Source organism: Harpia harpyja, chromosome 1 (assembly GCF_026419915.1).
Source record: "Harpia harpyja isolate bHarHar1 chromosome 1, bHarHar1 primary haplotype, whole genome shotgun sequence".
NCBI classification, from domain to species: domain Eukaryota; kingdom Metazoa; phylum Chordata; class Aves; order Accipitriformes; family Accipitridae; genus Harpia; species Harpia harpyja.
In genome coordinates this window covers 76,722,493-76,743,953 of record NC_068940.1, presented here as the reverse complement: position 1 = coordinate 76,743,953, position 21,461 = coordinate 76,722,493, and the positions used below count along the sequence as shown (strand labels likewise).

Sequence of the window (21,461 nt, the reverse complement as noted above, 5' to 3'; positions counted from 1 at the left end):
GAGACTAGAAAAATATTCAATGTGATACCAAATCTTCATAAAAGTCTGCATTTCCATTTTGAGTCAATTTTACTTATAAGACTCGACAAGATCAAGCTGATATTACTGAAAATCATATCCAACATCTCGTCTCCTTAATAATTTATTTTATTGAGTATGAGGTTTTCTGTGAGCAACTGGCAAAATCCATAATATGACTCTTGGTAATAACACAAAATTGTACCTAACATGACATTTTTGGGGGGAAAAAATAAATTAAGCAGTACCTAGCTTGTCTTTTAAGCCTTTTTACTACTATATGATTTCTTGATACAGAAAGTGTAAAAACAGTAAGGAATGAGCCTCTGTATTTGGTTCTTACTTTCAGGGGTAACACAATGAGAATATCAAAACCTAATTTGACAACTGGGGTCACATGACCATGAAATATTACCTCGTGATGATTGGGATAGGAAGGAGGACTAAGAAAGAAATAAAACCAACAAACTTCACCTCAGCATTGAAGTTTTCAATAAACTTACAGAACTGGTTCTAAGTTTTCAAGGAAAACTTACTTAAGGTGAAAAGGAGTTAAGGATAGTTCATAATAACTTAGAAAAAAACAATATTAAGGAAGTAAGTGTTAAAAAAAAATACACCAACACAGCAAAACAAAACCCCCCTCATTACGAAGAAAGAATATTAAAATATAAGTTCTCCTAACTCATGAACTCTTCCTCATTCCAAACACAAGATGGAATGCACAGGAAATATTTGAAACACTGTAACAAAAGGTCAAATCAACTATTTATAAATAGATATATACGTATAAAAAAATGCTCACAAATACATATGTAAAGCATAACAAATAACATAGTTATATGAAAAACAAACTGAATAAAACTATATCCATGTTGGACAGGACAAGAGACAGCAACTATGATTCAGGCTTAGTAATTTTGTTTTAAATTGCAAGAACAATTAAATACTGAAATACATTGCCTGGGGAATTGCCACCACTGAAATTCTTTGGAATAGGTTAGAAACACATCTGCCAGGATCATTGTTAGGAAGTGTTATTGACCCTGCCCTGGGGAAGGCAGAAGGATTGGAGGCTTTTTCTGTGATTCTTACAGCCCTACAGTTCAGTGTCCATTTCTGTTAATTCTATCAGTTTTGCATGGTATTCTGCACCCTTCAGAGCACAACCCATCACCTCACTTATCCTGTTTCTACAAACATGTGGCTCTCCACCATACTCCCCCCAGTATTACATTAAGGGTGGATGGACCTGGTCTATCTCCTCAGTACCCGATACCCCTGTTTGTATGGCAGGGACAGAACTGGGCACGGGACATCAGAAGGACATGGTTATACTGCAGTCAGGAGCTGGAGAGGATTATAAGCGGGAAGGAAAACAAGGAGGGGGTTGAGTTTCTGTGTTGAGTGTGTATAAGGGTAAAGAGGACACAAATACATGTGAAATGCATTGACTGGTATAATATCACCACTCACTAAAGGGCAGTGCACAATGTTCACTGAACAGTGTTTTCCTTTTTAAATATCTGATCAAAGGTTTTATTAAATGTTGGATTTCTGCTAGAATAACTATGTCACACTGCTATGGAGTACATGAAGGTTTTTTAAATTATTATTTTCCTGAAGGAAATGCTCATTGCAGTTTGTAAAAAGTCATCAATAAATAAAGAGCTTGCCCACAAGGGCAAAGGCCATGTGCTACCTGAGGAAACTCAAACATATTAGCGTAGGCACCAAAGCAATATAGCACTGACCATGCCATGTTAGCATGACATTCCACCAAGACAATAAGCCTTGCATTTTGTTGTGTCTCACGTACCTGAGTTTTTGCTTAGTTTTTAAACCTTTTCAGAAAAAGTGGGTTGATTGCCAAACAATGGAATTTTAAACAGCTGTAATATTTGTCTGAGGGTTCTTGGTCTGTGGGGACTCTTTTATTAAAAAGCAAGTAATGAAGGGCCAAAAAACCCCAATGACTTTTGTAATGTTTCTTATTTTGTTTACTACATGCAATGCATTTTAGTGTCCTTGAATCCCTAGGAGTGCAGTTGGCTAAAATAGTAATTAATTTCTTGATTAATGGAGACAACAGTGTGAGGCTAGAGGACAATCCCAAAGTTCCTTGCATATCCCTGAGCCTACCTTTCATCTGCTGTGCACAGTGGTGGTCCTAATGCATTTTAGCCAAGGAAGACAGCCAAGGCTGAAGCTGCCAAGTCCCCCTGTGATAAAGCTACTAAAGAGTCTGAACTCTGTCTAGTCCTGGAGCAGCAGGGCTCTGGAAGCCAGCAGATTTTCTTGTCTTGCCTCAACTTCCCTTACTCTGAGCTCTCCGAGGGACATGGAAAGTACCTTAAGACAATCAGCCACGTAAAAATTTTGGAAGGCAGTCACGGAATCATTACTGTCACTATTTCCTAAACCATGTGCAGCTTGACAACACTCCTACAGTATCTATAACTCCACTTAAGTATCTGCAAACTTATAGAAGTTTCTTTTACATGGCTGTCATTGTTGACTTTAGGAAAAGACTTTCATAGTCTAATAATCTGAAGACCCTTCCAATAGCAATGTCACAGCTTCTAACTCCATATGAAAGCTTCTTATAAGTAACATACACATCTGAAATCTGAAGTACTTTAAATATCCATATTCACCTGTGTAACTACCATAAACTTTACTGTAAACACACTAGTCAATGAAAATTCACATTCCTGTCCGAAAAATAGGCTGTTCAGATACAAATGGCAAAGGTAGTAATAGGGTTCTGTGTTTTTCTTTAGGATATTTACTATTTCTCACTATTCTTGTGTGCTTTGAAAAGCTTTTGGGGTACAATTGTATACATTCCTTATCCAAAATCAGCGATGCATTTTGTACTATTGTACAATAGCTACATCTGTCTATATGTGCCAGTTATGCTGTGTTGCTGTGCAAATTAGACAATTTCCTAAAGAAATCAGGCTTTTTTTTCTGAATCAGTCAGTAATTTCCAGCTGCTTTTTGTTTAAGTGTGATCACTGATGGCTTGTCTGTATTGAATACCAGCACTTCTCACAGAACACAAATTACTGTATTACCAGCAGATATCTGCTAGGAATTAACGATACAATTCTTGACTGCAAATATAAAATCAAAATGGCAAAGTTTCATGGAAAAATGATATTTAGAATTCAAATAAAAAGAAGCCTGCAGTCCTCTCAATCCAGATTAGCACCACTTCTTTCTTAGTTGTGTGTTGGTAAAAAAATAATTATCAGATATTATGCACAAGAATTCAAATGAGATTCAACATCACACATCTTAAATTGTCAAGTCCTTCTTGCTGAAGGAATCCCTGAACCAGCCACAGTTTCTACATATACAAAAACCTTCTATGAATTTTTTTTTTCCATGAACTCTTCTAGTCTCTTCTTAAGCTTTTGTGAACTTTTTGTTTTTACAGAATCTTGTGAGAAGTTCCAAGGCCAAAACCACATTTTGTTATCAGCCACATCCTTTCACATTTTTTTTTTTTTCTTTTTTGGTTTTGCGTTCACCACATGACATATTAGCTTCAGTTAACGATAAGCAGTCTAGTACTTTTTCATTTGTCTTCCCAAGCAAGCAGTGCATTACATGCTGCACCAATGAAGCAGAGGTCTGTTGTGGAACCTGGCAATGCAAACATATATAAACTGTATAACCAGGTATTTTTCATTGCCACATTGAGCTAACACATGTTCCTCAGCTGTGGATTCCCTATAACTCGAGAGATTTGTAAAGTGACTTTTTAAACTGAAAAGTTTGAGAATTTGATGGGGAAAAAAAAAACCCAAACCTTAAAAATACTACCAATAACAATGCACCAAATATTACTTCAGGGCTTTTCCTTTTTTAATTTACCATAATACTCACATTTTGCATCTCTGAAGACTAGAGAACATTACCCAGTGGACAAATATGCTATTAATATGTTACCATCTCCAGCTGATTTATTCTCATTTCTGTTAGTTTTTATGTCCCATCACTACACGCAAGCACATGGTTCAGACTGTACATCTATGCACCTGTCAGCAGATTGGTTAAAGTTGATTAAGGGTGTACTCAGAGGGTGTCAGTAGTTCAATATTCTGTTTACTGGGGTGTTTTTAAAGAAGCACACCTAATCTATAAGATAAAGGTTGAACGTTATTCTCATCTAAATTTATTAATTATCCTATCTGTTGAACATACCGCAGCTGACAGCTATAGCACAAAGCAGCTCTGCAGGAGTAACATGTGAATTTTAATTTTGGTTTTGGGGGGTTTTAGGCGTTTTTTTAAACACAAAAATGAGATGTGTGTAGGGCAATCCTTTTAAAAATTCTAGAAGTATGAATCAAAAAGCCCAAATCAAGAATGCAATAACATTTTAATACTTAAGAATATTCCCTCTTGAACAGCTCAAGACAAGATCAATATAGCCATAATAATAAAAATAATGCTGTTGGACAGATGAGCCAGCACTTGGTGGGTATTCAGTAAGAAAGGAGTGATGTCTAGCAGATTAAGGATTAGACAGGAGCAGTAACAAGAAAATTCATGAACAATCATGAGACAAAATAACATAGGTAAATCAGTACATAAATTACTCATTAGTTCACCTGGAAATAAAAAAATTTAGGACAGAACAGTTGGTGATTTCAGGCTCACTTCAAACAAAAATTTTTTTCTGCATTTTTTAACAAAAGGAATCAAAATGTTTCTTTTGCAAAACCCTGAAAAAATACTTAAATTTTAATTAATATTTTTCAAGGATTTTGCTTTCTCAATCATAATATTGGCAAAACAAACCTGTGGTGCTAAACAACATATCCAGAAATATCAATGCCTCTGTAAGTGCTAGCAATTTGTGACCCTACCTCTATTTCTGTATTTTTGATAGGCAAAACCAAACTCAAAGGACTTCAGAAGAAAGTCTAGAGGCAAGAAAAAGGATGAGTGACAATCCAGCTTATCATTATGAAGACAAATACTAAGTAATTTTTTAATGCGTTTCCTATGATACATATTGTATACTATATTCTTTGATATACAGCATGTTTGTACATGTGTGTTACTATATATGTTCAACAAATGCATGTATATTCTATTTTTATTTATATATATATGCAAACACATAGACATTCATTCCATTTCTAAGTTTATGTCTGTGTTCTCTTTAATTTCTCCATTTGTCTCTAAAAAAGTGGAGAAAAGTGGAATTTCGTGACAGATAACATTCCTTGGTATTCATTTCAGTAGGGAGCAAATAGCCATGAGTGACCTTGTCTTTACCTTTGATTTTTAAAATGTTTCTTGGTGCTTTAACAAATGGTTCACCACACTTCAACTGAAGGGGAAGATGATGTCAGTGACTTGATGGATGTTTTTTTTACTATAACTAGTAGAAAAAAGACATTTAGCACTAGGTATTTTCATTATTTGTTTTATAAACCTTTTGAATATGTACAATTGAATTGCTAGCATATATTAGTAAGAATATTGTTAAATCTTTCTGTTTGAAATCTCTAAGATTAAATTTTATGAAGAGACACATAGCATTTTCCCTGAAAAGTTTATAACGAAGCAAATCTGAAAAGATTTTGCTCCTAAATCTTTATTGGAATTTGCTTAGTCTTGTATACAAGAATGTCTCAAAGTTTCGTGGCAATGTTGAGAGTACACATTATGTTGTGACATTGAAATAACTTCACAGCATCAACAAGAAAATAGTTATTGACAGAAAGAGCTTTCTATAAAGAACTGTCATTAAAGTTGTATGCACTATATTAAAAAAACCATCAAGTTTATAATAATGACATAAGCTAATGGCTACAAGACACATACATTTTAGAAGCAGGAAAGAGGGGCTTTGATTTGCTGTGGAAGGACCCTCTGGTAGTTGGAGGCATTTCCTTTACATTAGATCCAAGCTTCATTTAATTTTTAATCCACCGTTGGTTCCCACATCCTTTAGCAACTAGCACATGCTAATGGGAGATGACAGACAGAATTACATAAGTCACTTGGGGCCAGCTCCAATAAAAGACTTTGATGCATTAAATTAGATGTCACTACACCAAACCATACTCAACAATCCCTCACAAAGATGTCTATGCATTTTTTTTTCCTTTTTGAGCTAAAACTACATTTGCTGTTACGTCTTTTGGCATCAGTACATTTCTAATTCCTCATCTTTCTATAAGGCAACTCAGGAACTTCCAGAAAAAAAAATAAATACAGGACTTCTGTGAAAGTGATGTGTTACTAGAATAAAAGATTGCGCCTTACAGTATTGCCAAACCACTATTAGTATATAAAGTATACAAAAAGTCTTATCAGAATGGCCAAACGCACAGCAAAAATTGACCGATATTACTCTCCTACATACGGAGTGTTATAGTCTCTGCTCCATTCCCTGCTTTTCTTACCAAAAAAGTCTTTGCACAGGTGCTTTCTGCCCTCTTTGTAACTTGCTTAGTCAGTTCTATCTGTGCAAGTCATGTGCAAACAGATACGAATGCTAGCAAGCCACAATGGCGACACAGCGGCTACACGCAGTTCACAAAGAGAGATCATCAGGTACCATCATATGTAAGTAGCACCTATGATGCTCTTTCACATTTGCATTCTGTTCTCAGTTCACAGGACCCATTACAAGTCTGCAACCCATTCCAAGGGCACAATTTAAGCTAGTCTAATACAGAGTCTGGCAGTTTCAAAGGTGGCTCCATTTCCAGAGGTAAAATACCCAAACTTACTTTGGCAACATAGCTGTAAAAATGGGTAAGATGGGCACATAGCTACACATACTGTGGTTTTGCCCTCACCCTTTTACATTCAGGAATACTACTTCTTCACCACCCTTTGCATTCTGCTGCCTGTGGAAAAACTAAGGCATTATCTTAGCTTGCCCTTCTGTGCTCTCCACTTTCTCCTTTCAACTCATCTCACAAGCACTATGATTTTATTGTTCATTTCCTGTTGGACTATAAACATTGTCTTTCTCTTGGAATTTTTTTCATACTTTTTTTTTGTTTGTTTCCTTTGCTGGCCTGTTCTACAACTCCCCACCCATTTGTATTTGTCTCCTAATTGTGGCTAGCCTGAAAATTATTTTTGAAAGTGGCTCCTTTTATCCAAAAGTATTCCCCCCCCCCGAATATCCACGCTCCACTGACCTCCCCCTCTTTTCTGTCCTTTCAGCAAGGTTTACTAAAGTTCAGCCAATCCTTCCATTGCATTCAGTAGATTCTTTTTTTTTTTTAAATAATCACATTCCAGGGGTATTATCATGTCAGTTCTTAGATGAGTGGTCTAAGTAGAGGCAAATTCTTTAATTCTCCTATTCTACCTTTTCAGTTTGACAATCTGTTTCAGTCTTTCCAGCATGGACATAAACAGCGTACTTTTAGATTACAGAAATATTTTCCAAATTCTCCCACATTAACACAGAAATCTGTACTTTCAATAGGTAGGGTGTCCTAACCATTACAGTGTCAAAGCCATTATCATTCATTTTTTATTTGGTAAATGAATTTGCTAACCTGAAGTTCTGAATTTCCAATCTATGAAACAAACAGTGGCACAGAGATTTAGAGATAAAATAAGTGGGGAAAAATACCATTTGCTCTCCAAAAAATTATATTTTCCACTTTGATCAGGAAAGCAAAAGGCATAAGACCTTTGTCTCCATGGCCTCACTGTAACTTTAGTTCAATGGGATTCCAAGGAATATGGGAAGACTTATTAATCCCCCAAGGCCTGTAAACTGGCTATTTTTCCCTTCTTCAGCCTCTCTTGCAGGCGGGGTTCTTCATTTTCTAAAATCCTCTTAAGAGCTGAGGCAGTGGAATTTTAGGCTTCAGACTTAATAAAGGAATTCTTTTCCCTTGGGTATGCAGCACTGGGAAGAGTTATAAGAAAGTTCAAATCCAAAATGAATAGAATCATTTCACATCTTTTTTTATTATTATCCAGTTCAGGTGACTAGAGAACACTGACAGTTGAGTAAATAACATGGCATCAATACAAAAATAAGCATATTTCAGATATCAAGGTGTATACTAGCTCACTAATGAGATTTTAATTTAAAACGACAATTTACTTCCATACTGCCAAAGTGTATTGAAAAGATTTATTTGTACACCTAATGAACCATAACGTGGGGAGCTGTATAGAGTATATTACTCTGTGGAGCTCCTATGAGTTCCGCATCCCTATTTAATTTTTACTCTACTGAATGGCAACTAATTCTGGTCATTTACTTTGACAGCTTTCTGTCAGGCAGCCAGGTGTAAACTACAGAATATACAGAAAAGCTACAACACTGAGATTCATACCACTCTACATGTAAAACATTAAAGCAGAAAACATTAAAAACCTGTCTGATTTATGATTGAAAAGACAACAATATGGAGTGGTTTTTTTCCATGGATTTATGCCTAGATTAAACTGATTTGGACACAAAAATGGCAGGGGCTTTATTAGGTAGATCCAAGAAAATGCAATGCTTTAAGAGGCTGAAGTTCAGTGGCTTTCATTTTGTGCTTGAAGTCAGCTGTACATGTAAAATTGCAAGCACAATTACTTACCAAAAGTAGCAAAATTCTTATTTGGCTATCTGGTTATTACTTAGTCATTGGCTATTAACTACTAGATTTTCAATATACAATTTCCCTTCCTTAATACGCCTAGTAGCTATATAAATTATACCTCAAAGGAACTTGCAAATTGTCTGTATAGCTTATTGTGACATTTCACTCCAAAGATGACTCAGTAAATGTATACAGCCCCATTATTTCCTCTTCAGAAAATCTGGTCTAATTTATATGATCATGGTGCAACTCCCTGCTCAAAGCTTCCATCAGATGGCTCCATCAGGGCAGGAAGCTTGAATTTGTCTCAGTGGTGATGTAAAATTTTTCAGTCTGGGAATGCTGATTTAACACCTCTGCTTGAGGCCATGATTCTCAGCATGAAATGTCTGTGCCCCTGGGCTGTTACCTACGACACTTTTCTGTCCTCTCAACATAAATTCAGCCATATGCTCCCCTCCTAGCTGCTAGTTTCCATTTCTAGTCTTATACAGAGATTCAAAGGTTTCATTATAACAACGCTCTCTAATCTGTGTACCTGCTTTCAGGTCTTCTCCCTCCCAGGCACAGCAAAGCATCCACTGCATGGACCATGGCAGGGCCCTCGCAGAGGTCAGATCCCTCATTGTAAATTCTTAATGTATCTGGAGCTGAAAATCATCTACTAAGCCATAACAGTGCCTACTAACATATAATTCAGCAATTCATTTTGGGTAGCCTTGTCAGTTTACTATTTTACCACAGTCAACTTCTGCAGCTGAAATGAAGATCAGGGTTTCAGTAAGTGAAGGACTACAAACAAGCCTTAAACTGTCTTTTTTCTCATGATCTTATAAGGACAAACAAGAGCTTACACATAAGAGAGACAATTGTGAGGTATGCTTGTAGCACATGCCTTCGGCCAGCAGCCATCTCAATGTTTCTTTTTGGCTAGCCCTCTAACACACTGGTTCTTGTCTTTCAGGAGCCCTGAAAGAAGCAGATCCTGAGAAAGGATTTAAGGGACACATTGGTAAATAGTAACTTAAGAAATCAGTTCAACGAAAGTGAGGAGTAACCAGATAGAATGAACACTTAAACAATCAGGCACAGGCTCAAGATTGGCCTCCCTGATGAAATGGGAGGTGATGGGAAACTAATTCCGTGCAGTCAGGACCATGGAGTAGGAAAGTGAGAATTTGCGTGGAGGATCTGAAGATTGAAACAAGTTTGAACTCACTAGGATTGCAGTTGGTGGAAGGTCAAGAAAAGAGTGGGATGATCACCAGTTATCTGGCAGGCATTATTATGTTGCAGTTTGTTCCCTTTGGGGAAGAAAAAAAAAAAATTCAGAATCTTTTTGAACTGGATTGGTGACTCTGATTTGTAGGACCACAAGCATGAAGGGGCACATCAAGCTAATGATAAGAGTGTTTCTCTTCCTCTCACATTCTCCCTTTGACCTTCTAAAAAATAAGTCTATCAACACCGCAGGAAATTAATACTAATTTATATACACTTTTCAGCTGCAATCATCTGCTGAATACGTGTGATTACAAACACCCTTGTTTTAATATATTACATTTGTAGGGGTAATTTTCATTATGACATCTCAGTCCAGATTCACTAAAGCTGGTTAGACACAGTTTACCTAAAGATGGAGCAGGTAAATATGCTTCACAAGGCAGGGAAGATTTCTGTTAGAAATAAGTAAAGCAGAAATGATCATAAGCATTAATGCAACTCCTAAAATAACAAAAAACTATTTCCTCGGATATTTACACTCCACTCCTCTGAAATGACTGGGAGTTATCCAGGACCAGCCAGGGTCAGAATCTAGGTTCTACTGACTTTAAGCACTACGCAGTCTCCAAGTTCCATTAAATTTAGTTTATATGCGAATTTGGAAATAACAGAGGCTAGGGGAATTTCACTTTCAGAGTTCTTGTCAGATCTGGCCCACTTAATCCTTTAATTGGATGTTGAACTTTCTAAGTATAAAACCAGAAACTGTACATGCTTCTCATATAGGAACATATGGGAAAAATAGTGTGTGTATAAAATTGATAAAAATCAGAGAACTTAGCTTTAGAAAATACTTTTAAAGTATAGAAAATTGTTCACAAAGAGTTTTGTTCAGTTTTTTAGTAGAAAATAGAATCCAGAAATATTTCACTATATTACTTTATGCTAACATGGATGATACAGCTGACAACATTTAATGAGTTTCCCAATATTTATTTCAAAGTAGTGCTTTATAGCTTGAAATGAATACCAGTGCTGGCAGGTGTCAAGACTCAATAGCAATTTACTTTCAGAGTAATGATGCAAATTACACACTTGAATTCTACAGAGAAAAGAACAGCAGTAAAATATGTAGTGACAGTACCATGAAGTTTGCAAGAAGTGACACGGATCGGCTTCCTGATATATCTGGTTTACCCAGCACAACAAAATCTTTCTGACTAGCACTCAGTCCAGAGTGTACTTAGATGTAGCTAGGGGATTGAGCATTGTAATAGCTTAAAAGCTCACTATGTTTCTTCCTCTTTCCAGAGCCTAAATATTTTGCTCTGATTCAGCACTTCTCTAGATTCTTTTTACTAATTTGAATGCTGAATAGGAAATCTTCCCATCCTAGCACAAGTTCACTCACTCCCAAAATGATACAATAGAAATCAGTAAAATAGATAATTCCCTTAGTTATTTTACAGCAAGGTTGAGAGAAAGTTAAAGACTTATTTAAGAGTAAAAACTAGTACAAAATTTAGAAGTCTGTATTCTTATTAATAGATTTTTTAAAATATAAACCAAGAATTATTTGGATTTTTATTTGAAAAGTAATTATATAAATACTTGCTCTGAAAAAGTAGAAAGTTTATACAAGTTATTTGAAATTTGTGAAAATGTGCTACTAACCCTAAACAAAAATAGAAAACACAGACATAATAACATTAAAATCCCATGGCAACTAGGGAAGATCAATAAGTACATTCAGACATATAAAATCTTCTCCATAGACAGAGAGAATTTTCAGCATTTCAGACCAGTAAGGTAACTGCCTTGCGTAAAGGCTCAGGTTAGTGGAAAGGAAAATATAGACTACAATCCAGCAAAGATTTAAAACACATGCTTAACTTCATGCACCTAAATAGTCCCATTAACGTGAAGTTAAGCATGTGTGCACGTCTTTGTAGGATCATACTCAAGTGATATCCCTTTGATGAATGTTTCTTCCTGTGTTAGCAGGGAACAGTGTTTGATCAGACCAGCATGGGGTTAAGCGCCCTTTATCTTTCACCTCTCCACTTAGAGGACCCTACTACATTGGTGGGGGTGAGGATAAGGATGAGAGAAGCAGCATCCAGCCCTGAAGGTATACAGTTCAAATTCTGGTTATTTTAAGAAGAGGAACCTCTAACACAGATGAAACTGAAGGTCTAATTGTAGGATTTGTATCCTGTGGGTTCCTGAGCTGCTCTGGGTTGCAGACAAATTCCTGATCAAAGTGTTTTAGATTTTTTTTTCATAAATTATATCTAGTGATTAATACGGAATTAGCTCTGCTGATTTCCAGATTAATCCTGTTGTGCTAAGAAGATATCAATCATTTTATATTCTGTTCCACTCCAACTATGATAAGAGGCCCATTTGCTTATATACCCATACAATTTTTTTGCAGTTTGGATCTTAATTGCAACAGCAGTGATTGCAAAAGAGCTGCATAATATATCACACCGAACAACTGCAAGCCTAAGCTGAGCTCTCATTATACATTCCTGGCTTAAAGTTTCGTCAGGAATGTTCACTACAGTAAGACTAGTACAACCGTCTCTGTGATGGGAGAAGTGTGCCACAATAGACAACAAAGTTTTGTGCAGAATAAAAAAGAGAATGCAGGGAACTGTGTTTCCTTCAACAGTGTAACTTCCAGTGGCTTAAGGCCTTTCATAGTGTAATTCTAGAGGCTCTTTACAAACACAGTAATCATACCTAATAAACGCATTATAATGTGGGCATTCTTGGATGCATTTTCCACTCAGTTGAACCAACACAAAGAAAGATTCTGTCATTTGCCTAAGCAGTCACTAATTTAGCAATAGGCAGGAATGGATCCTCCAATTTCCTATTCTCATTTTAGAAGCAGTTAAAGAGGTTGGATTTTTTCCCACCATTTTTATTGAAAATACATTTTGTTACACTTCTTCCAAACAGTTTATAACTGCATATAACTACTGCATTACGGACTGCCCTAGAAAGACACGTAACTTGACTGTATATGCCATAAGACGTAACCACACATGCTTCCTAAAATGAAAAAGAACTCAAAACATATGAAGTGTATCAGGAGAGAATATAAAAGAGAATTTAACAAAAGGACAAAAGGAATCCACCCTGGATCTTTCAGTGAAGAAAACCAACTGAGGATTATTAATGGCCGCAAATATTCAGTGGCTGTGAAAAATGTTGTCAAAAGCTAAACTGATCCAGAATAGAAAGCTGAGAAGTTGTGTGAAGAAAATATTTCTTATTCTTTTTCTTAAACACTGTTTTAATATTCCATACATTGTTCAAACAAAAAGCGGGTTTGGATGTATTTAAATAAGGAATTGTATTAAAACTAACAACTACATCACTTAAGTTGTAGCATCCCTGAATTACAGCTTGTGATGGCTTTGCATATTCCTAACTTTACAGCTAACACCCCTTCCACTTTTTATTATCACCTCGTTATTCCCATTCTTCCTTCATGATGTTATGGTGACTAAAATATATGTGACTAGAAAATAGTAGCCTTTCATACTGCAACCCCCTGACTTCCCCTGGGGGAGTGGATTACTGCATCATAATACTGGTATCTGTTAGTTAATGCTGTGGGCTTCACTCAACTTCAAAGCAAAGATATTAAAGGCTCGTTTTCCACTACAAGGCAGGTGTATTTTTATTAGCTCTTTTTCAAAATTGCTATGACTTCACTTGTGGATATCCCGCCAACAGCCATTATTGAAAGCTGGACTATAATTGCTAAGGAACATGCAACGTCTGAAGCACTAAACCAGTGTTACCGCAATCCTCCAACAATTGACTGAAACCAAGTGTTACATCATTAAAGCTGAATTACAACACACCCATGGCGTGTTTTCCATGTGTGCTATTTTAAACAATAGTAGAGAAAAACCTGGCTATAAATTCACAGATCCCCAATTTGTTCAAAATTCATGAACAATGAGGGCTGTCTGACAGGCTCTGTTGGCTCTATTTTAGTCAGAAATGTCACGCATCATAATTAAATGTCTGTTTGGCTTTTATTGGAGATGGAAATGCTAGCTTTAGTTATAAATCTAAACAACCTGTCACAAGGGGAGACTCCACATTTGTATAGTTTAGGAAAGTTTAGCAATTGTAATTGCTCCAGGAAAGACAAATAAACTAATGGAAACTGTTCTATTTCTTAATCGGCTTTGCATTGGAAAAAAATAAGCTAATGTGGTTATGGTATAGCTTTCATCTGGTTTGGACAGAGTTCTTTGCTTTGGTAGATTAAGTTAGTGCACCAGTACTTTCCATTGCTGTTGCTTAATTTTCACGCAGAAATTAACTGAAGACTACAGTGATCACAGCTTCTAGGTTAAGAGAAGAATGCCATTGACAAGTGGCAACAAAATACCATCAGTCTTCCAGAAAAATGTTTAGTTCAATTCTGCACCGTTTGCCCTGATGTTGTCCAAGTGGAAATATTTTGCTGTCACACTGGTATGCAGAGGCTATTATAGTTTAAGCAAATCCTGCAATTTTTCTACTCGGCTTCAGAAATTTTACAGTGCCCAGATTCCAGTGGAAAATATTTGATCATTCATATGCTTGGATAGAAATTTGTCACCTGGAATAGAAATCAGGGTAAACCTGCCAGCATCCTTATGCAGACAGGCTCTGCAAATATATACTAGGCAAGATCTCTGCCAACTAACTTGTGTCTGGCCAATACCACCTTTCAAATAGTCTGTAAATACCAGTTGCCAATAAAGATTCATTATACCATGTATAGGTAAATATTATTTTAGCTTTTGCATCTACAGTTTTAAGCTTACACAGTAGCAATTCATTTGCTCTCCACATATTACCTGTCTGCAAGTTTCTGTGCAGTAGCCAATCACAATATTCACACTTCTCACTAGCACCTAAACAATATTCTTCTTTTACTTAAAATAGATCACTGTCAGATGCAAACATTTCCAAGTTATGTTTTTCACTAACACACAAAGTACTTACTATGGCTATTTTAAATAGTAATATCACATGCAGAATTTCACAGTAGATGTTATAATTATCTAAGTCTTTTCTTGCTGCACTGCTTTTCGAGAAGCTAATCTTGGGTTCTATAATATATTTAAATGTAAGTCAATGTATAATGTCTTCTACTTCTGAAAATGTACACATATTAAATTAATGCAAAAATAATACTATCTCTATATTTCTCATAGTGAAACTTTAGAGACATTCCCTCAGGCATGGTAGATCCTCCAGAATAGTCCCAAATCATGCACTGGGTTACGGTTGTTAAAAAAATGAAAACATTTTAGAAGGGAGTGTGTACCCCTTTTACCATAAATGTTTGCTTATACATCTTCATTCTCTCTTGTTTAGAAAAAGCCCACCAACACAGATTATCTCACTTCAGAATACTATTCACTTTTTCAAAATTGCACCAAACTCACTGTTATGAAACTTCTCAAGCAGTTGTTGTTTTAATTTTCACTTTAATTTTACCACTGCTTTCATCTATTAGAACTACATGAGAACAATCCAGTGAATTAATATTTGATCCCTACAAACATGTGATAGCAATACCATTTAGCAATAATTTTTTCCCTAACATTTTCCCATTTACTTGACAAATCAGGTTGCTTTCTCTTCTCCTTCCTTTCCTTCTATTGCATCCTTTCACACAACTTCATCACCTTATTTTTCCTCACCTCTTCCCATCATAAAGTCTTCTAGTGTCCTTATGTCTCAGTAGCACTTCAGTTATTTGAAGCCCTCTCCCGAAACCCTTCTTTATTGTTGCCCATATATTACTTCAGATTTTCTACAGGGTTTGTTCTTTCCTTCTTTCTGGAAACGTTTGTAAATACTAAGGCTTATTTTAGAAAGTCCTTTTTCATATGAAGAGAGCTAATAAATGAAGTTTTGCCCAGGTTAAAGGCAAGCGTATGTTCTTACGTGCACCAGCCAGGACAGCTAATGGCAAAGATTTAACTCCTTTTTAGCACCCTGACCTCTAATTCTTCTGGCTATTGATTTGTCACAAGCATTGTTTACTGAATTCTCAACACTACTTCAATTTATTCCTGCTTTTGCAGAAGACAGTGGTGGCTGAACAATTGCTATATCACAGATTAATACTCAGTCAATTCTCTCCGACAATAGTAAAGTCTGTTTGTAGTAATAGAACACTCTACCGCAGCATGACCAGGGATCACATTGGGTCCCAGTTGCCACAAAATTTCATTTTCATGTGCTTAAAAAACAAAACAAAACAAAACAAAACAAAAAAAAACCACCAACCCCCAAAAGTCTCACCACCATGAACTCAGCAAGGATAAATCTATTCATCTGTTGTATATTTGGACATTTTTCTTTACATAAAAGATATTTCTATCATTTTTTTTCTTTTACTCAAAAGATCTGTCGTGTAGATCTTATATAAAGAAAGTTTATTTTATGCCATTATGTAGGGCTCAGTAGATACATCAAGTTTCTATGCCATCATGTACAACTCGATACACCTAGTTTTTGTGCAAGCTCTGTCCTTGTTCTGCTTTTGTACTCCTCTAGAGATTAATACCGCCAGCACAAATTCTATCCTCTCTATGCAGATCCCACTCTCTTCTCCAAGTCTTGTCCCCCTCCCCTGCCAACTAAATTGCAGCCTTCCCAATATTATTGTGTCTGATTGTCAGTTTAAGTCAAATAAATTATCTCCTCTGTTTCCAACTAAATTTTGCCTCTTTCTTTCCCTTTAATTCTAGATATCATCATCACTGTTTATATATCATCTTTGATTCCCATCTCTCCCGAGATTCCCCATATCCACATACACAGATTCTTTCCTAATAACATACCTGAGATAATTAGTCTTATTCATTCATGCATCTAGGATTCTCATCCAGGCCCTTGTCTTCTCATATCTCCAACATCACAATGCTCTCTGCTATAACCTTTATACATCACTGATGTCCACCCAGAATGCTACTGAAATAAATGGGTGTTTTAGACCTTCCATTTGGCTATGTCATTCCTCTCTAGGTACCTTTCCTTTGGCTCCCTTTTCAAAACTAAGATAATTTTCAACATTTTAAGGATCTTTTCAGCGTATCTCTCTGTTCTCTGAGCTAATTCTGTTAGTTCCCATTATCAACATGCTCAGTTTTCATAGAAATACTTTGTGATTTCTCCACAGGCCCTAATTCTTGTCCACATTCATCTGCTGCCTTTTATCTCAGTTTACACTGTAGTGCCTTCAAGCAGGACTATTATTTTGTTTTGGGACTTGACAGTACCTTGAACAACTGTTAAAATACCTGGATGCCAACTAGCTTGACTTCAGAATTAACAAAGGAAGTATTTACTCTTAAGCAGTACATTGCAAACAGGGATTGTAGTGATAAAGTATTTTGCTACTTGCAGTCCAGCCTCTCATTAGTGCATTAAAGTACTGATTTGCCATTGTAGAGTGAATGGACAGCGAGGTTCTTCAGGACCTCCTTAATGCAGCAAAGGTCAAAACCACCCAAATTGTTAACAATGAGATCCCTAAAGCACTAAAACAGTTAAAAAGTATTTACCTCTCTAATATTTTTCATCAGATACAATACCAATTTTTGTATTTGGAAAGCATTTTTTTAAACCAGATTGTCCAGAAGAATATTTTAGAGCTGTTCTTCTTGGCATGTAACAACACCTGTAAGGTGAATATAATTGTTTGTGTAGTGGAGGGATTTATTTACATTGATGACTCCACAGTTTTCCTCTATCATCTTAACAGTGAGAGCAAAAAAAACCAGGAAAGCAAGCCACTAAACTACCAAATTTCATCTAATAACAAGGCAATCTAGTCTGTTCAGCAACATACTTCAAAGTGCATATTCAACCAGAATTTTTCAATTTTTTAGCTCCCATTAAAATAAAACAACGAGGTGTTTCATGTGTTTCATGTAATGCTAAGTGTTATTTTTAAGCTAAGCAGTATGAAAATGCTGGATGAGAATGAGCTCCAGAGAGCTGGCATTCCTTAAAAATTACTGTACTTGAATAGTTACACATGCATAATTATATAATTACACTTGATGGCAGCAATAGCACATAGAGAAGTCTATTAATAGCACGTAAAATCTGCAGAAATCTCATGAAGATGAATATCCTCTGAAAGTATGAAAAGGTGGCACTTGGTGCAGAATATATTTTAGTTTTACATTTCAGCATGACAATTACCATGAAAGAAAGGATCAAAGTCAAATGGCACAGCTGGCAGCTTGAGAATAATTTAAGAGGTGTACTGGCAATAGCTTTTTGGTTTCAGTAAGATGGACTGCATTAACCGTAATAGGGAAATGATGGTGGAGAAAAGTCATACAGCATTCTTGCCTGGCATTAGTACAACATTAGCTGAACCTGCAGTTTTGATGACTTCATACAATTTTTAAGGGAGAAAACTTCTGCTAATGAACATGAACAATAGCAATGTCTCCTCTGCAGTTTGGGACAAAACTACAATCCAGCATCACCTTCAGGCTTAAATCACTGGTTCAGGAACTCATGAGCACTGGGGAAATAAGATTAGCATGTGCCTATAGCATATACAACCATGGTTTCTTGACCTTGTCCCCAAACTACAAAGAGATAATCTGTCTGCAAGGACATGACTAAATACTTTAGAAATCAGGGCAGCTGGGCTGGAAGGATGTAATATAAGCTACGCAGATAAAGCTGTATAAACCCAAGGCTCTTCTCTCATTTCCCACTCTCTCTGTAAAGTTGGAATTGTACAGTATTGCAGGAGTGGGATCACAGAAGCAACTTCTTATCATTCAGTTCCTTTACAAAGGAAGTAATAAAAGGAGTTTGGGAGAATGTACAGATCCTCCCTACTTTCCATCCTTACCCTAACTCTCTCCCAGATCATTACAGGTACCCTTTGGACCAGCTGTGCCCTGCATGGACTGGAGACGGTCTATCATGTCTGCCCCCCACCCCCCCCCGCCATTTCCTTCCACTCCACTTTTAACTTGGCTAATAATTGAATATGAATACTCTGTCCAAAAAAAGAATAATGTTGCATTTGATAATACACTTGGCAGTCACCAATTTCCAAGTCCTTCCCCCAAAGAAGACCATACCTTGGACTGAAGGCAAAAGTGTGACCTGTCTTAGCTGAGTTTTCCTTCAAACAGACAGACATTCAGCAGAAGACCTACCTACCTTTGTTTTGAAAGGTATTAAGCATAGTTTCGGTTTCTTAGCAATTAAGCTAACATGGTTCCCTTTCAACCACAATTTTCCAAAGATGAGTTGCATTGTGAAGACTCTGTCTAAACCAAGAGGAAAACATTTGTGCACACACAAACAGTTCTGAAAACTACAATCTCCGCTGCCAAACATATTACAGGTTCTCCGAAATTACTGGCATATATGCCCAAATATGCACAGTCTTACACACGCAGATTTTACAGTTGCAATATGCTTTTGTGTAGAATTTAATAGTATGGATTACTGCACATTACAAAACCAAATAAAATCATGAAGACCATGCAATTTGATCTCCACAAAGATCAAAATAAAACATCAGAGGATGTAAAGTAGTTTGTCAGGCAGATTTTATGTGGACTGTCCAGGAAAAAATGGACCATTGCATTTCTTGCATGCTGCTTTCACAGCTATTATTTTTGTTAGTTTTGCAATCTGATGCTTTTGATTTTTATTTGATGCTAATAAGTTCTGAAAGCCACAGAGTTTACAAAGCCAAAAAAATAAACCTGGATCCACTAAAGATCCTGTTTTCCTCTTTCTTAACTCTCCAACAGCCAGGAGTGGAACTGTCCATTTTACATCGCTGGAAGGAGCAGAATTGGTTCATCTAGTGGATTAAGACTCTTTACAAGAACCTGGCAGAAATTACTAAACACTTAGAAGGTGATAAATAGTCCAATAAGATACTCAAAACCATCATGTTAAGATGGCATCAATTTATTTAAAAATTAAGGCTATAAAACTATAATTGTTCTATCACTGTCCTTAATCAGAGTAACACTGTATAAATTGACGTTACAGTGGGGAAAAAAAGTTATATAAGAATATACCATGCTATTATTTAAATTTGTTTCTTGTTCTTTGATATAATTCATTGGTAGCTATGCACTACATATACACATAAAACAGAGACTCTTCCCTTCCCCGTTCCCCCCTAGATGAACCCAGCTCTCCTTCAAGCTATGAAAGGGTTTTCTGAGATCTTCACAGAGCTTCTACTGAGAATTTCTTACTCTAGAATTATCTATTGGTTTCAAGTAAGCTACCTTTGAGTAATGTAAAATGACAGAAAAAAAAAATCAGGGTGTGAAAAAGCTGATCTGAATCTCAGGTGCTAATATTCTACCAATACCAAGGACTGCATTAAAACTTCACAGTGTTTGTTTTTTTGTAATATGCAGTATCCCTCTGCTAATGGAAAGCTGTTTAATTCCAACAGCAAGATGCTCATATAGCCACTCAGACAAAACACTCACTAATCTCCCTCTGCTCTTGGAATTAGAGATGGGAGAATTTTATCAATTTATTTCTTGAAGCGTGTCAGTTCAAGATTAATGAACTTACAGCAAGTTGAAGACTCTTGATTTTATTTTAAATGGAGAACTTTGAATGAGATGTTTTTGTTTCAGGCAATACTTTCTTCTGGCATTTGACTGTTCTTATTTTATAATAGTGGGGAAACAAAAAAACAACCGTAAAGTGAAATAAAAGTGTATCAGCCCAGGTAGAATGAAACATTCTTATTACCCACCTTCAACCTCCCACTTCTTTGCGTTTGTCTTCCATTTTGCAAAAGAAGTTAAAAGATTTCCAGTTTTCATGGACCTCAAATTATTTTGCAGGCTTTATTTTATTTTGATTGGGTTAGTGAACCAGAAGTTTTCCTACAGCTCTCTATTACTTGAGTCAACAGGGCAGAGCACATTGAGCAATGGCAGCTTGAGACTCCAGCAGAGTCTTTAAGTGAGTCTTTACTGACCAATTAAAAAATTCAGCACACTGTTAGGACAAAATATGTTCACTACTGTGTAGATACTGACAGAGGGCCATAAAATGGTATGAAGAATTCTGTCTGGAGCAAATAGATTTGGTCAGAAATCTTAGCCTAGGATGCAAATACACAATTGCTAAAACTGGTTAAAATTTTTCTTTTTGCAAATTCCCCATGAGTAATATTTTCTTTTTTGCTTTTTATTTTACAAGTTTTTAAATTAATTCCTCTGTGTAAGTCCTCATATTAGTCCTCTCCATTCCCTTTTTCATACATAGGAAAAAAAAAAAGCAAAAATAATAAAAGGAAAGAGAAGGACAAAGGAAAGTTAAAAATTGGAACCTTTTATTTAGAAAAGTCTCAAATATTTTTCAGTGCTTTTTAAAATATAAACATATATTGCCTTTTTTTTTCAGCCAACTGCACATTTTAGACTTCTATCCAGAGGGCATGGCAAATTCTAGCCAGTTGTACCCTAATTTTAAAATTTATGAAGCTTTTCTCAGTTGCTGATATCTTGGTAACACATTTTTAGGTCCAGTTTACAAGTCCGGTAGTTGAATTCT

At 36.1% G+C, this 21,461-nt stretch overlaps 1 protein-coding gene across 4 annotated transcripts in view; it reads right to left on the bottom strand.

Moving 5' to 3' along the window:
* Nucleotides 1-21,461, bottom strand: part of AGMO (alkylglycerol monooxygenase) — a 200,473-nt gene that overhangs the window by 53,674 nt on the left and 125,338 nt on the right. Inside the window, exon 13 of one of the 4 annotated variants that reach the window (XM_052800869.1) lies at nt 9,508-9,603. The exons of the other annotated variants lie outside the window; for them this stretch is intronic. Within the exon in view, the coding sequence (XP_052656829.1) occupies nt 9,532-9,603 (72 nt within the window). The 3' untranslated portion in view covers nt 9,508-9,531. Of the gene's footprint in view, nt 1-9,507; nt 9,604-21,461 lie in introns of those variants that run through there. 4 annotated transcript variants of the gene reach the window in all.